Genomic DNA, 13,748 nt, shown 5'->3' with positions numbered 1-13,748 from the left:
TTGCCTCACCAGGTGCTTGGCTTGCTCTCTCCCTCGCCCGTGCTGTCCAAGCGACGCCTGCAGTGCCGACCGACCGACCGTCCCCCAGTTTCGCCAGAAGCATTACGTGTACAACTGCGACATTGGTGGCGCACACGCCAACATGGCCTTCCCATTGCGTCTGTGGTGTCCCCCGTTGCTCTCACGACTTGCGACCCCCTGGGTCGTGGGTCGTCGACGGGACGGACGGCCTGGCGGCCGGCACACCCGCCGCGGCACTGCCAGGCGGTGATCACAGCCAACGGCACACCATTGAAACGCGATCCGCGATGGACCATCAGTCCATCCAGGGTGCGGTTACAAGTACAGTGAAGACCAGGCAGTGGCTTGTGTCCGCCCACCCATCCCAGCGTCGAGTCAACCTACCTCAGCACCTTGTCGACGCCCCTGCCAAGCCACAGCAACAGCTCCGAGCAAACAGCTCCCGTCATTGGCGCCGGCCGACCTCAGCTGTGGCCGTTGCGTGTGCGCAGCTATCAGCCATTGACGGTTCCCACGTTGTGCGGCCACCGATGCGCCAGCGTTGGGAAACGGGGCGACGGCACCGCAAAGCGATGCCAGGTTCGGTTCGCCGGAAGGCGGGTTCACGGGCGCAAAGCGAACAGCTGTCAAGGTATGGCCATGGACCATGCTCGTGCACTCACGCTGTCGCCCCCTTGGCTTATAATGTAACGCTCTCGCTTGTTTGAGTTCGTGCCTGCGTGGCGAGCGCCTCGCTGCTTGCTGAATCAAGCGCGACGAGCCGCCAGCATCTCCCGTTGGAGCAATTATCCCAGGCCCGAGGTGCAATCAACATCATGTCAACTCCGAGAGGTGGCTCTCTGGCGTGGCGACCTTATTACTCCGGAGGTCGGGCAGGACCACCGCCTGCCACAGAAGGCCACTGCCCGTTCATCAATCATTGATGAGGGCCCTGACTAAGAATTTACCTGCCCTGTGCGGGCTTCGTTGTCTGGGGGCTGCACGTGACTTGACCTCCCTTGATGCTCGAGCCGGTGCACTAACGACCGCTGGGTGCCCTGCTCTCCATGTGTTGGGTGTGCTCCGGGCGCTGCTGGTGCCCGCTGCCGTGCCGCACGCGGAATTTGCCAGCTCGCCGCCGCCGCCGCCAAAAGACCTGTGGCCGCCAAAGACCACCACCACCACCAGGTGGGGATCATCGTCAACGTCAGTTCCTCTCCCTCACTGCGCGCCTTCTCACCTCAAGCCGCAGCCGACTCGCATCACCGCGGCGCCAGCACGTCAACCTCAACACCGCGCGCCAACTGCATTTCTCCGTCGCCAGTGTCCCAGTCGCTGCAGCATCGCCCAGCCCCGGGTGGCTTCGTCTCTTTTTGGTATTTTCAGAGCTCCTCTGAAGGGCACCATGATAGATTTGTGCGACCTGGCATCTCTCGCGACTCTCTTAACCTTCTAGTGGTGAGTCGACCTGCCGCCGCTCCATGCCCTGCATCACCCTCGCCGGCGGCCTGTGGCCCTGCGACCCGATCCTTGCCTCCCTCGCTGTCGTGCGTTGCGCGGGTGCCGCTGGCTCCCTGCTCTGCTCCAGTTCGCAAACTCGCTCAATCTTGGGCCATTTCTCGCCGCGCCAACTCTGCTCCCGCGACATCTGCTGACTCTTTTGCAGTACTGCTGAAGCTTTCCCCACGGCTCTGCTCTCCGACACTCCAACATGTCATTTTTTGGCTTTGACACCAGTGGCCGCGGCCACAACACCGCGGCACCGGGCTTCTCCCAGGCCCACGATCCCTTTGCTGGCCTCTCCGGCCGCGACGACATCGGCGACGACGCCCTCGAGTTTGAAGATACTTACGATGGCCTCGGCGACCAGCTCGACGAAACCGACGACGTCTTCAACGACGATACTTTTGGCGGCGACACCGGCCCCACTGCCAAGGTTGGAAAGGACTTTGACTTCTTTGGCCAGACGGCCAAGGTCGCCGACGCCATCGAGGAGGAACATGTTCGCTACAATCGTCAGCAGCCCGTCGCCAGGTCCAACGTCCAGCAGGCCCAGCCCGCCATGCAGACGTCGTCCTACTATGGCCAGCTGCAGACCCAGCGGCCGGTCCGATCTGGCTACGAAAAGTATCGCGACAACGAGCCGATGCCCGACCTACACGTCGACCAGAGCATCTGGGGAATTGGCCCTTCCAAGGCCGCTGCGCAGCCCGCCGCGCAGCCCGCCCCTCAGCCCTCGGTTGGGAGGAAGATCATGAGCCTGGAGGAAGTCGAAGCTGCCATGCGCGCCCAAGCTAAGCCCGCCCAGCCGCAGCCGTCGTTTACCGAACCCTCCTCGTACCCGCCTGTCGCCGCCGGATACCCTGCTCCGCAGCAGCAGTTCCAGCAGCAGCAACACGCCCAGCCTCATCCGGGCCACGGACATCCCGTCACCATCCTGCAGCGGCCACAGAACCAGCATGCCAAGCCGCCGACGAGCTCGGAGAAGCTGCCCACGCCGCAGCCACAGCACGCCCAACGTCAGCAAGCTCCCACCCAGCCTATGCAGATCCTCCAGAACCCGAACCGCATGTCTGGCGACGCCGCTCGCATGGGAGTCCATGGGCACCACCCCAGTCGCTCCCAGGGCTCGCTGCAGGGAATCCAGCAAGCCCTTCACTCGCACCCGCAGCTGATGCAGATGTCGGAGGACGAGAAGGCTGCCTTCCTGGACCAAGAGACGAAGCGGGCCAAGCGCAACCACAAGATCTGGCTGCTGTCCAAGGACAACGGGCTGATGACTCCCCAGGACAAGAACTTTATCACGCGCATCCAGCTTCAGCAGCTCGTGTCTGCCACGGGCAACGTCGAGCAGGGAGGCGATGCCCTCTCCGAAGACTTCTACTACCAGGTCTACAGCCACATTCGTGCTGGTCAGCGCCAGAACCCCAGTCAGCCTCTCAGCAACTTTGCCCAGACGTACCTCTTCCAGACGGGCAGCCGCCATGGCATGCGGAGACACGGACGCCCCGCCGAGAACCACATCCAGCGCATGGAGCAGCAGGTCCAGCGCGCTGTGGAGGCGGCCAAGAACAAGCCCAAGAACCCGCAGCTTGTCATCGCGGGCAGCCTGGGCAAGATCTCCTTCAGCAACGCCAAGACGCCAAAGCCGCTCCTCAACATCAAGCGGACCGAGAGCGAGTCGACCCGACCCGGCAACGGCAAGAAGTCGCCTACGCAGAGCGGTCTCGACCGCAAGAGCATTCTCCGCAACGTCGAGAAGGTCTACGAGACTCTCATGAAGATTGAGGATCACGTACGCCTGCTGCCGCCCCCGCTCACCGGCCAGCCTGACGCCGAGCTGGAGGAGAAACATAAGGAGTGGAGTGCCATCCTCGACGCCTACAACGCCAAGCTGTGGAATGAGCTCAAGGTCCACGAGCCCATCGGCGCGACTGTCCCGCACCCCTTTATCGCCTTCCTTTCTTGCGCCAAGGGCAAGAAGGCCATCCCTCGCATCTTCCCGCACCTCAGCTTCGAGCAGCGGACCACCATCTTGACAATGATTGTCTACCATCTCGACCAGTTGGACGTTGTCGACGGGGCGGCCGTCGACAACGGAGAGCATCTCAACTCGCGGATGCGCGAGAATATTGAGCTGTTCATCTCTACCGTCATGCCGTCGTTGATGCAGTACTTCAACGATACCGGACTGGATATTGTGGATGGGCTCTTGAACCTACTCGCCACCAAGCTGAACATTGACTTGATCGCCCGGACCAGGATTGGAGTATCCATGCTCACCTTGATTTTGAGCCGCGCCGTGCTGCTGAAGCAGACGGGCGCGGGTAGTCCCGAGCAGTGGGAGAAGTGGTGTGTTGTACACAAGCCAACCCTTTGATGCGAAAGTATGCTGACGAAGCTGTAGGGATCAAACATTCGAGATCCTGTTCAGCAAGCTCGAGCCTTCGCTGCCGTACATGTTCCCCGGCAGCGTCAACGCCGGCGTCGACGTGTACGTGTGGCAGCTTCTGGCCGCAATGGGCGTCACGGCGACGCACGACCAACAGACGCGGCTGGTGCTGGCCGTCAAAGACCGCGTTCTCGACACCGTGGCGCTATCCAAGACCCTCCCGCCCGCCATGGCAGCAGAGCGACTCGGCAGCGTCAACCTGTTTATGCGCTCCATCGGTCTGGATGTCGAGCTTCTCCAGTAGAAGCGAGATATCATGTGTATTCGCACTCGGCCGCTTGTGCCGGCCATCTGTGCTGTGCACATTCTTTTTACTCATTTCATGTCAGGCTGCTTGACTAACGCCTGGGCGCTGCCGCTATTTCTAGACATATCGGGCTGGGGTGTGCTCTAGGAGGGCTTGCGCGCGGGATGAAAGAGGGCGGGCCATGTACTGAACTGGATGGGCGACACTACGGTCATTTGGCGGGAAGGGCCTACAAGAGGGGAATCTTGCGCGTTATGTTGCCGCTGTACACTACGGAAAGGGGGCAGGAGATGCCGCGTTCTGGGGCATCCCGGGCATGGCATGGCGTGGCGTGGCATGGATGGAGCCGTCGTGTTTTTATCGCAGGGAGCGTGGATTCCGGTGTGCGGGTGAAGGGTGACACGCGAGTGCTATTGCGAGTTCATATCAAAAAAAGAATCTATTTTTTTCCGCGACCCGATGTTCATTAGCCCGTGGTCGATGATGATGGCTGATGTGTCTGCTCTGTCCAGTTCCGTGACTCCGTTTGCGCCGACCCATGCGAGAGCACGTGCGTGAGGAGACACACGTGGCAATTTATAGCTAGATATTGCAGGTAGATCCTTTGCTTGCCAGTCGCGGCTGACCGGCGGCTCAATCAATGTTGACGGTCGTCCTGGACGTCGACGCCTTTGCCCGGCCACCTCTCCTGGGGGCGGCCGCCGACGCACTTCCGCCTCCCGTCACCCTCCCCCTCGGAGCAAGTTCGCTCTGCTTGCCCTTGGGCTCCGCCTTGACGACGGGGGCCTCCGGCTCCGGCTCCGGGGCGTCGGGCTTGACGATGCCGCTGACAGCCTCGAGCAGCTGCTTGTCGGCCCACTTGGCGCCGAACCTGGGCACCGCGTCCTCGAGGTGCGACTGCTGCGTTTGGGCATCTTTTCCCTTGTCGGCGGCGGTGGGCTGGCCGTCGCCGCCCTTTGCTGTGAGGAAGAGGCTCTCGTTGTACACCTCCCAGGCGGCCTCCTCGTTCTCGTCGGTGTAGCGCATCTTGCGCCAGGGTTCGCTCTGTACGTAGCGCAGGCGGTCGGCCATGGTCTCGGTGGTGACGGCATCGCCGTCGCCAGCGGCCTTGATGGTCATGTGGATGGCGCGCGCGGCTGTGGATGAGGCGCCCCCGGCGCCGGCGTCTTTGGAGGCAGAGGCGGAGGCGTTGCGCTCCTGCTGGGTGGTGGCGTCGATGTGATGCAGCTGAGGGCGGAGGTGGACGAGGGAGGAGACGGGGGTGAGATGCAGGTCCTCTGTGAGCGCAATGTGTCAGCGAGGCTCGGACTCGTCATATCCAAGGGTAGGAAGACACTTACTGGCTTGAAAGACGCCGACCATGTATTGCACCTCGTTGGTGTCCGGGTACTGGCCGCCGAGGGTTTGCGTGCGCAGGACCTTGTCCTGCCTCACGGCGTCGTTCCAGTCGAGGAACTGGTCGTCGTCGTCGGCGCCGGCAGCATCGCCTTTCTTGCGGCCCGGTCCTCGCTGCTGGACGGCGCCGAAGCCGAAGCCGCCGGCGAGGCCGTGGCTGCCGCCGTTCTTGGTAGCCATGGAGGCGTTGAGTGTGCGCCCCCACTTGAGACCCTTCTCGCGGTCGTAGGCGACGCCCGTGTCGAGGGGCATGTCGACCTCGACCATGCCCGAATGCGCCTTGACGCGCATCTCTGTGGGTGGCGGGCGCGGTGCGTCGTCGGTGCGGTTCGGGTGCTGCAGGACGAGAAGCCGCCGGCCGAGAGGCAGGGCCGGGTTGAGGAAGACTTGGTATGACGCCGTGATGGGGTCCGAGTCGGTGGTTGTGGTGTCGTCGGCGTCGACGCCGTCGAGGTCCATCTTGGCCTCGTCGGCCTTGTGCGCTGCGGCTGCGGCCATTGCGCACGACTGGGATGGTTTTTAGGCGGCTGGATGTTCTCGATGCGCACCCACCCGCGTACGAGGGACAAGCGATGTAAAAACTTGTCGGAATCACGAAAGGCGCTGCATCGGACGTGGGCGAGGTTGGTGACGAGGTGGGGTTCAGTCGCACCCGGCGGGCGCCTGGAGAAATTTCATGGCGGCGGGCAGCTCTTATCTTATCAGTTGTGATGACGGGAAGGCACTCGTGCCGCGCTTTCCACAACAGGCGCGCATGGAGATAAATCCTTTTGCTGCAAAATGATAGAAAGCAATTCGCATCGTCGGCGCACGTCCTGCTCATGGCGTGAAGAAGACCTCAAGGCATCAGCAGCCGGGTGCGTCTTGTTGCGACTGAATGTGGCACCCCTGCCTGTGTGTCTTCTCGCTCCGACCCGTTTGCGACGCCCAGTACACGGTGAGATGGACGACCAACCTGCTTCGCCAGGCGCAGCCTCGGTATCCCAATACGCGTACCTCAAGCGTCGCTTCCGTCAAGCGAATCGCACACATAGTGATACGCTGATGCCTCGCCAAGCCGGCTTCCCTGCTCCGGCTCCACAGCACGCAGCACAACTTGCTGGCCTCAGCTTGGCAGTGTAAGCGGGCAGGATTGAAGAAACTGTCGTATTGACGAGGCGAGAGAGCTGGGTTCCCAGCCGGCGGCGCCGTCGGCATTTTACCGGGCGGCAATTCTCCTTGTCCTTCTTCCTTTTTGATCCCGGTCGTTGCTGGCGTTTTCCCTACAGCTCTCCTTCGCATCGTCATGGTGCCTCGAGACGATCCGCGGTGAAGCATGTCACACACGAAGCGTACGTTTGTGTAATTGCTGCTAAACGATGGCAGTACGCCCTCGTGCGGATATTAGTATCCTTGGCCCCTTGGCTTGATCACATCATGGCCAAGACCAAGACGAGACAGCGATTCTAAATTGCTTGGGCTTGAGCCGCCAGAGGCAATAGCGTGTTCGCTGGGAGACCATGCAAGGCTGGGACACCACATAGCTCACCCAGGATCCACCAGGATCTTCTTGGTTTCGCGTCCATCACGATCCATGGCCGGCATCACGAAGCCCCACGAAACGAATTCTGGGCTGCGGAGTCCAGGTGCTATCCGACAATGGTCCTTTCCGCCACGACGACCCGGCCTTGCCTACTCGGCCGGCCTGCATCATGAGCACCTTCCCAGAGCGGATTGCATCTGCGCATTGCACAGCTCGTCCCTCCTCCGTCCATCCCACCAACTCCATAAGCCAAGATGACCATGTTAAGGCTCTGGTGCGCCCGCGCCTCAACGCGGTCCAGGGGCCTTATCGCGGCGTCCTTCGTGTTGACCACGCTTCTCCTGTCCCTCTTGGCTGTGAGTGCGTCGGCTTGACACTCTAGCGAATTACAGCTGACCGTTTGCATAAGCCTGTAATCCATAAAAACGCGGTTGACGTACTCCAGAGGCCGTCGTTTAACGGCAAGCAAGGACAGTCCACGGCGGGCACCCACGTTTTCCCAAATCAGTCCGGGCCCCCTTCGGGCAGAGAGTACCTGGACGTTGCCACGGGCAGCAAGCTGCACATGTTGCTTCCGGCAACAAAAAGCAATGTCAACTTGTGCAAGACTCTCCTGACCCTGGCAATCTTAGGGTACCCGGCTCCTCATATTGTATCGTGGGGCAAGGAGGACGATGCCAAAGACCTTCTCGGAGGGGGATCGCACTTTGCCAAAATCACAGGCGTGCTCGAGTACATCAACGACGAGAAGCGACGCGACCAACAAGACTTCGACGACGAGCTCGTCGTCATGATTGACAGCTACGACATTTGGTTCCAGTTGCCTGTAGAGGTCCTGATCGCGAGGTACAGAGCCATCGTCGCCGATGACGACGAGCGAGTCGCACGACGCATGGGCCGCGCATTCGACCGTGAAGACATCCACGCGAACATTGTGTTCGGAGCCGGGAAGCGCTGCTCCCCGAACCAGATCCATACTCTGGCATGTTATCCGATTCCCGAGTCACCGTTGCCCATGGGTCTCCATGGCGGCAACACGGACACCCTCATGGGCCGCAACCAGTACAGCAGTTTCCGGACTCGCTACCTCAACTCGGGCTACATGATGGGTCCTATCGGCGCCATGCGGCCTCTGCTGGAGAGAGCAAAGGTAAAGCTCGACGAGTGCGCCAATCGCACCGGGGCGTCATTCGATAACGGGTCCGGTGATTCGGACTACTGCTACCACGGTAGCGATCAGAGCATCTTCGTCGAGATGCATGGAGAGCAAGAGTTCCACCGCGAGGTGATGCGCCGTCACCATCGGAGCGGGATGGATGACTACTTGGATCGCGTGATGCCCAACCGAGCAGGCTCCCGAACCCCGCCGTCTCACATCCAGAACGCGCCCATCGAGGACTTCCTTAACCCAGCCTTCACACACCAAGCGGCTAGCGACACCTACCTTCCGGATAAGCCGTTCGAATTCGGCATTACCCTCGACTACTGGTCCCTGCTGGGACACCAGACGTCCAATGCGGAATATGATACTCGCTATATAAGACATGACGCAGCCCTGGAGCCGCAGGTTGGGGACCAAGGCATGTTTGACTGTCCCGCGAAGGCTCAGATGCCTGACGACCTACCGATCGAAGCGCCTGGGCTGTTTCTGGAGGATGCTCAGAAGAATTCCTGGAGGTCAATACCCCTGTACACGGAGATATGTGTGGGCACGGTGCCCGTCATGATTCACCACAACTCTGTGGACAAGTGGTGGCGGGAGGCGCAGTGGGACAAGACGTGGTGGCATGGACGCTCACGGGGGCTTCTGGAGGAGAGGCGAAAGGCTGGTCTGGCACAGCTGAACGAGGGAATACCCACGGATGCTGCGTTGTCGATGAGTTGGGAGGAACTGTGCCCGAGGAGCGTGGAAAAGGAGCTGTTTCGAGACGTCGAAGACCCGTCGCCGGTGGCATGACGACATCAAGTGCAAGACGGAGCGCAGCGTCGCATTGTATATCTTGTCTCGCGCGACGCTACTGCGCTCTGTATAAGCGTCCGCGAGACCTGCAGAAATTGCGAACACTGGCAAATTCTCTGGAGTAGTGGACACCGTCCTGGGATACGCGTTGTGGGAATGCCAGATCATGGCGGACACAAGCCAATGTATGAATGAATCGTTTCTCCCATATGAATAAACATCACACAGGGACAAGCAGGCACACGCTGGTACATATAAGTTGTATTGGAGCGACCCGGGCCGCAGCGACTACCTTCGCTTTCCCCTGTCCCGCCGTCCGCCCTCCATAACCTTGACCTTTTTCTGGAATCGCTCTCCAATCTCCGGCCCGTGGCCGCTGCCTCTCGGGCCATCGGACGTGTCGAAGCCACGCTTGCGGCTCTTGTCGAGCAGGGCGCGCACGCTGCCGCCGGCAGGCCCCTTGCGCTTGGTGAGGCGGTCGATGCGGTCGACACCCTCGCCGAGGTCGCGCCACTCCTCGCCGCCAAACTGCATGCGGGCACTGCGGCCAGCCTCCTTGTTCTTCTTGGCGCGGTCTTTCTTGCTGAGCTTGGGAAGACGCACGAGGTTGGTTTCCTCGTACTCGCGGCGCTCGTCCTCGTCCTTGCGCTCCTGTGCCGTCTTCATCTTGCGCCCGCCCTGGACGATGGTCGTGCCGATGCTGGGCTCGGCCATGGGCGCGGCCGACAGCTCCGAGTTGACGAATTCTTCCATGGTGTGGGAGCGCTGCGGCCGGCGGCCGTCGGACTTCTCGCGCGGGCGAGTCGTCTCCATGACGGCGCGGTCGCGCTTGGGTGGACGGTAGATGCCCGAGGGGTCGTCATTACGCTCGGCCGGCCGGGCGGTCACGTCGTCCACGAGAGTGTTGAGGTTCGGTGCGGCCGCTCTGCCTGGCCGGCGGGCGTGGCTGGACTGACGGCTTGGGGCTGCCGTCGCCTCCTCCTCATCAGACTCATCTTCGTCTTCGTCTTCGTCGGACTCGGAGTCCGAGTTGTCTCCGGCAGGCTTTTTCTTGCCATTCATTTGCTCATCGCGCTGCGCGTCCTGGGCCGTCCGCAGGAAGCGCTCAATGGAGAACCGCAACTTCTCCTCAAGCGGGCGCGCGCCCTTCTCGAGGTAGAGACGCAGCTCGACGAGTTTGGCGCGGACGGACTCGTCCAGCTCGGTGCTGCCGGCGTCCGACTTGGCATTGCGCAGCTTGAGCAAGATGAGGAAGACGAGGTTCTGGAGGTAGGAGAGTAGCAGCTCGTTCTTTACGTCGAGCAGGGAAATGCCGTCCTTGGGGTGCTCAATCTCGGCGATTTTGGGCGTTGCTTCCTGGGTGAGGGAGAGCGACTGCGTGAGAGAGGCCAGCAGGGCTGGCAAAGTGGTCGGCGCCGCCATGGCTTGTGTCCGCGGCCGGAGCTGCGATGGTGATGGCGATGGCAATGGTGATGTCGCACGGGTGCAGTGGAAAATTCGAGGCTTCGCACCGCGAGCCTCAAACGGCACTTTTTTTGTCGAGACTTTTTAGCGGGGCCACCAGGCTGGTCGCAGCCGCCCGGCTGTTTCGGCGGGGCGGCGAGACACGCAGCCCGGCGCCTGCTGAGACCCTGACGGGGGGTGGCGGCGCCCCCGCCAGCGGGCACATGGACGGGACGCTGCCCTGCGGTCCGGCTGCCCAGGTGGTGTCCACCTCAGTACCGCAAGTCAGTCGCAAGCGCTGAAGAGCGCTACAGTACACAAGGTAATAGGTACGCACCGTCGGCAACGCTGCCCACAGGCAGGTGCTCGCATTGACGATTATAGGTGGAGGTGGAGCCCTCCATGGAGCTGGATGTGCCGGCACGGCCGCTGAGGTGCCAACGTCAGCGCTCCTGACTAAGCCCCTTTGGGCATCTTGCCAGCTCGCGACGACAACCTGGCCTGCGAGGCGAGGGAAGCTGCGGCTGCCTTCCGCTTCCATTTCTGCCTCGCCAGACCACCGCACGACAACTATCGCCAGCCCGGTCGCTGTGCCCACGATTCCCACGACCACCGCAAGCTGCGTCCGCCCGCGACGCGCCTTTTCTCTTGTGTTTCGCTGTGTTTGCCGTCCGTTGCGTACCGGCCTCGATCGCATTGACGCACGCCTCGTAACCCGCCCGCCCGTCCGTGCTGGTCCGGCCCCGTCCCTGGGCTTGCTCACCAACCCAAGGCGACGCCGAACCTCGAGCCGCCGCCTCCCTGCGACACTCGCGACTCCGACGCCCCTTGGAATGGTCTGAACAGAGCAAGCCATGTACTTCCGAGACGCTGCGCCCCCGGCGCTCCTCGCGGCGCTCCTCGCCGCGCCGCAGCTCGCCTCCGCCTTCTACCTGCCAGGTGTCGCACCGACCTCATACAAGCCTGGCGACCGCGTTCCGCTCAACGTCAACAGCATCAAGCCCGTCGCCGCGCTGCAAGATTACCGCTTGCATTCGGTCATCTCCTATGACTACTACCACCCGGCGTTTCAGTTCTGCCAACCCAAGGATGGCCCGGAATATGTCTCGGAGAGCCTGGGCAGCATCCTGTTCGGCGATAGGATCATGACCTCTCCCTTCGAGCTCTACATGGGCAAGAACGAGACTTGCAAGCCCCTGTGCAAGTCGGCGTACCCGGAGAAGATGAGGGAATTTGTTATTGAGAGGATCGAGCAAGGCTACAGCCTCAACTGGCTCGTCGACGGCTTGCCCGCCGGGCAGAAGATCCAGGATGATCTGACCGGCACCACCTTCTACAGCCCCGGATTCATGCTTGGTGGCTTCCTTGGCGAGGATATCGAGGATGAGGAGATCTTCTTCAACAACCACTACGAGATCTGGATCGAATATCACGAGGTCAGCGGCGACCCCAACCAGCTTCGCGTCGTCGGCGTCGTGGTCCAACCCGGATCCAAAGACTACCCCGGCGAAGCTGACTGCAGCGACAACCACAGCCCCGTCATCTTCAAGCCGGGCGCAAAGGACCAGGAGGTGCAGTTCAGCTACAGCGTATACTGGAAAAAGTCGGAGACGGCCTGGGCCACCCGTTGGGACAAATACTTGCACGTCTTTGACCCCAAGATCCACTGGTTCTGGCTGATAGACACGGCCATTATCGTCGTCATCCTAGTCCTGACCGTCATGTCGATCCTGGTGAGGACGCTCAAGAAGGACATCACCCGCTACAACCGCCTGGACTCGATCAATCTCGAGGACCTCGGTGGCACCTCGGCACTCGAAGACGGGGTGCAGGAAGACTCGGGCTGGAAGCTGGTCCACGGCGACGTCTTCCGCACGCCATCGCGCCCCCTTCTCCTCTCCGTGCTTCTGGGTAACGGCGCGCAGCTGTTCGTTATGACCGGCACCACCATCGTCTTTGCCCTGCTCGGCTTCCTCTCGCCGTCAAACCGCGGCTCCTTGGGCACCATTATGATCCTGCTGTACACGCTCCTCGGCTTCGTCGGCGGCTACGCCTCTGCCCGAGTGTACAAGGCATTGCAGGGCGAGCAATGGAAACTCAACATTGCGCTGACTCCTTTGCTGGTGCCTGGCATCGTCTTTTCCGCCTTCTTCCTGTTGGACATTTTCCTGTGGGCCAAGGGGTCGTCAGGTGCTGTTCCCTTTACCACGATGCTCGTCATCATTGGCATCTGGTTCGTCATCTCGATCCCTCTCTCCGTGGCCGGCTCGTGGCTCGGATTCCGCAGCCGACAGATTGAGGCGCCCGTCCGCACCAACCAGATTCCTCGACAGATTCCCCCGTGCACGACGTACCTGAAGCCCATTCCCAGCATGCTCATCGTCGGCCTCTTGCCTTTTGGCGCCATCTTCGTGGAGCTCTACTTCATCATGAGCTCCATCTGGTTCAGCCGCATCTACTACATGTTTGGTTTCCTCTTCCTCTGCTACGGCCTCATGATTGTCGTCTGCGCCGCTGTCACCGTCCTCATGACATACTTCCTGCTCTGCTCCGAAAACTACAACTGGCAGTGGCGCTCGTTCCTCGCAGCTGGCACCAGTGGCGTCTACATCTTCCTCAACTGCCTGCTTTACCTGGTGACCAAGGTTAAGCTCGCCACCATGGCCGGCACCGTGCTGTACATTGGCTACAGCGCGCTCATCTCCTTTTTGTTCTTTATTCTTGCTGGTGAGTCTCAAATCCGAGTAGCCGCCGTATTCGCCGCATCGTTACTAACCGACGTCAGGCTCCATTGGCTACTTCGCCAGCTGGTGGTTCGTGCGCAAGATCTACTCTTCCATCAAGATCGACTAAGATTGGGGAGGATTCACGATGACCTTTTCCAGGCTGTGTGGTACTCCCTTACGAGGGTGCTACCCAGGTCTTGTACAAATATTGTTTGCTTGACCAGCGCTGTCACCCGTCACGGATGCCGCGCTGGTGACGTGGTCTCAACGAGGGCTTCATTAGGGTACGCCGCACGCGGTGCAGGGTGTGTGTGAGGTTAAAAAGCGAAGTTGATAGACACATGATTGAAGACGTTGCATTTATAATACAGCCCGCTCTGCGGCAATGCACCAAACGAAGACGACGCGACTTGGTCGACAAGGGCGTAGATCAGAGCCTCACCTCGAATGCACACTGTGGGGCGGCTTATTGCGCGTATGCTGAAAGCGGCCTCGATTGAGTA

At 61.1% G+C, this 13,748-nt stretch overlaps 5 protein-coding genes across 5 annotated transcripts; 3 read left to right on the top strand and 2 right to left on the bottom strand.

Moving 5' to 3' along the window:
• Positions 1-1,711: 1,711 nt before the first annotated feature.
• PLICBS_003831 (uncharacterized protein) lies at positions 1,712-4,196 on the top strand (the record flags this gene model as incomplete). Its single annotated transcript, XM_018323613.1, has 2 exons — positions 1,712-3,852; positions 3,908-4,196. The coding sequence occupies 2 exons, from the start codon at positions 1,712-1,714 to the stop codon at positions 4,194-4,196; spliced, it is 2,430 nt and encodes an 809-aa protein (XP_018178844.1).
• Positions 4,197-4,832: 636 nt separating this feature from the next.
• Positions 4,833-6,092, bottom strand: PLICBS_003830 (uncharacterized protein; the record flags this gene model as incomplete). Its single annotated transcript, XM_018323612.2, has 2 exons — positions 4,833-5,476; positions 5,540-6,092. 2 exons carry the CDS (start codon positions 6,090-6,092, stop codon positions 4,833-4,835), a joined length of 1,197 nt encoding a protein of 398 aa, XP_018178843.2.
• A 1,278-nt stretch (positions 6,093-7,370) lies between these two features.
• On the top strand, positions 7,371-9,073 carry PLICBS_003829 (uncharacterized protein; the record flags this gene model as incomplete). Its single annotated transcript, XM_065600305.1, has 2 exons — positions 7,371-7,378; positions 7,564-9,073. The coding sequence occupies 2 exons, from the start codon at positions 7,371-7,373 to the stop codon at positions 9,071-9,073; spliced, it is 1,518 nt and encodes a 505-aa protein (XP_065456377.1).
• Positions 9,074-9,364: 291 nt separating this feature from the next.
• Positions 9,365-10,498, bottom strand: PLICBS_003828 (uncharacterized protein; the record flags this gene model as incomplete). The annotated part of the gene is made up of 1 exon (XM_018323610.2): positions 9,365-10,498. The coding sequence occupies one exon, from the start codon at positions 10,496-10,498 to the stop codon at positions 9,365-9,367; it is 1,134 nt and encodes a 377-aa protein (XP_018178841.2).
• Positions 10,499-11,373: 875 nt separating this feature from the next.
• PLICBS_003827 (uncharacterized protein) lies at positions 11,374-13,372 on the top strand (the record flags this gene model as incomplete). The annotated part of the gene is made up of 2 exons (XM_018323609.2): positions 11,374-13,246; positions 13,305-13,372. 2 exons carry the CDS (start codon positions 11,374-11,376, stop codon positions 13,370-13,372), a joined length of 1,941 nt encoding a protein of 646 aa, XP_018178840.2.
• Positions 13,373-13,748: the final 376 nt, after the last annotated feature.

This window comes from Purpureocillium lilacinum (genome assembly GCF_023168085.1).
Source record: "Purpureocillium lilacinum CBS 284.36 DNA, scaffold_2, whole genome shotgun sequence".
NCBI classification, from domain to species: domain Eukaryota; kingdom Fungi; phylum Ascomycota; class Sordariomycetes; order Hypocreales; family Ophiocordycipitaceae; genus Purpureocillium; species Purpureocillium lilacinum.
The sequence above is the reverse complement of the archived record's forward strand: the minus strand, read 5'-3'. Positions and strand labels throughout refer to the sequence as shown.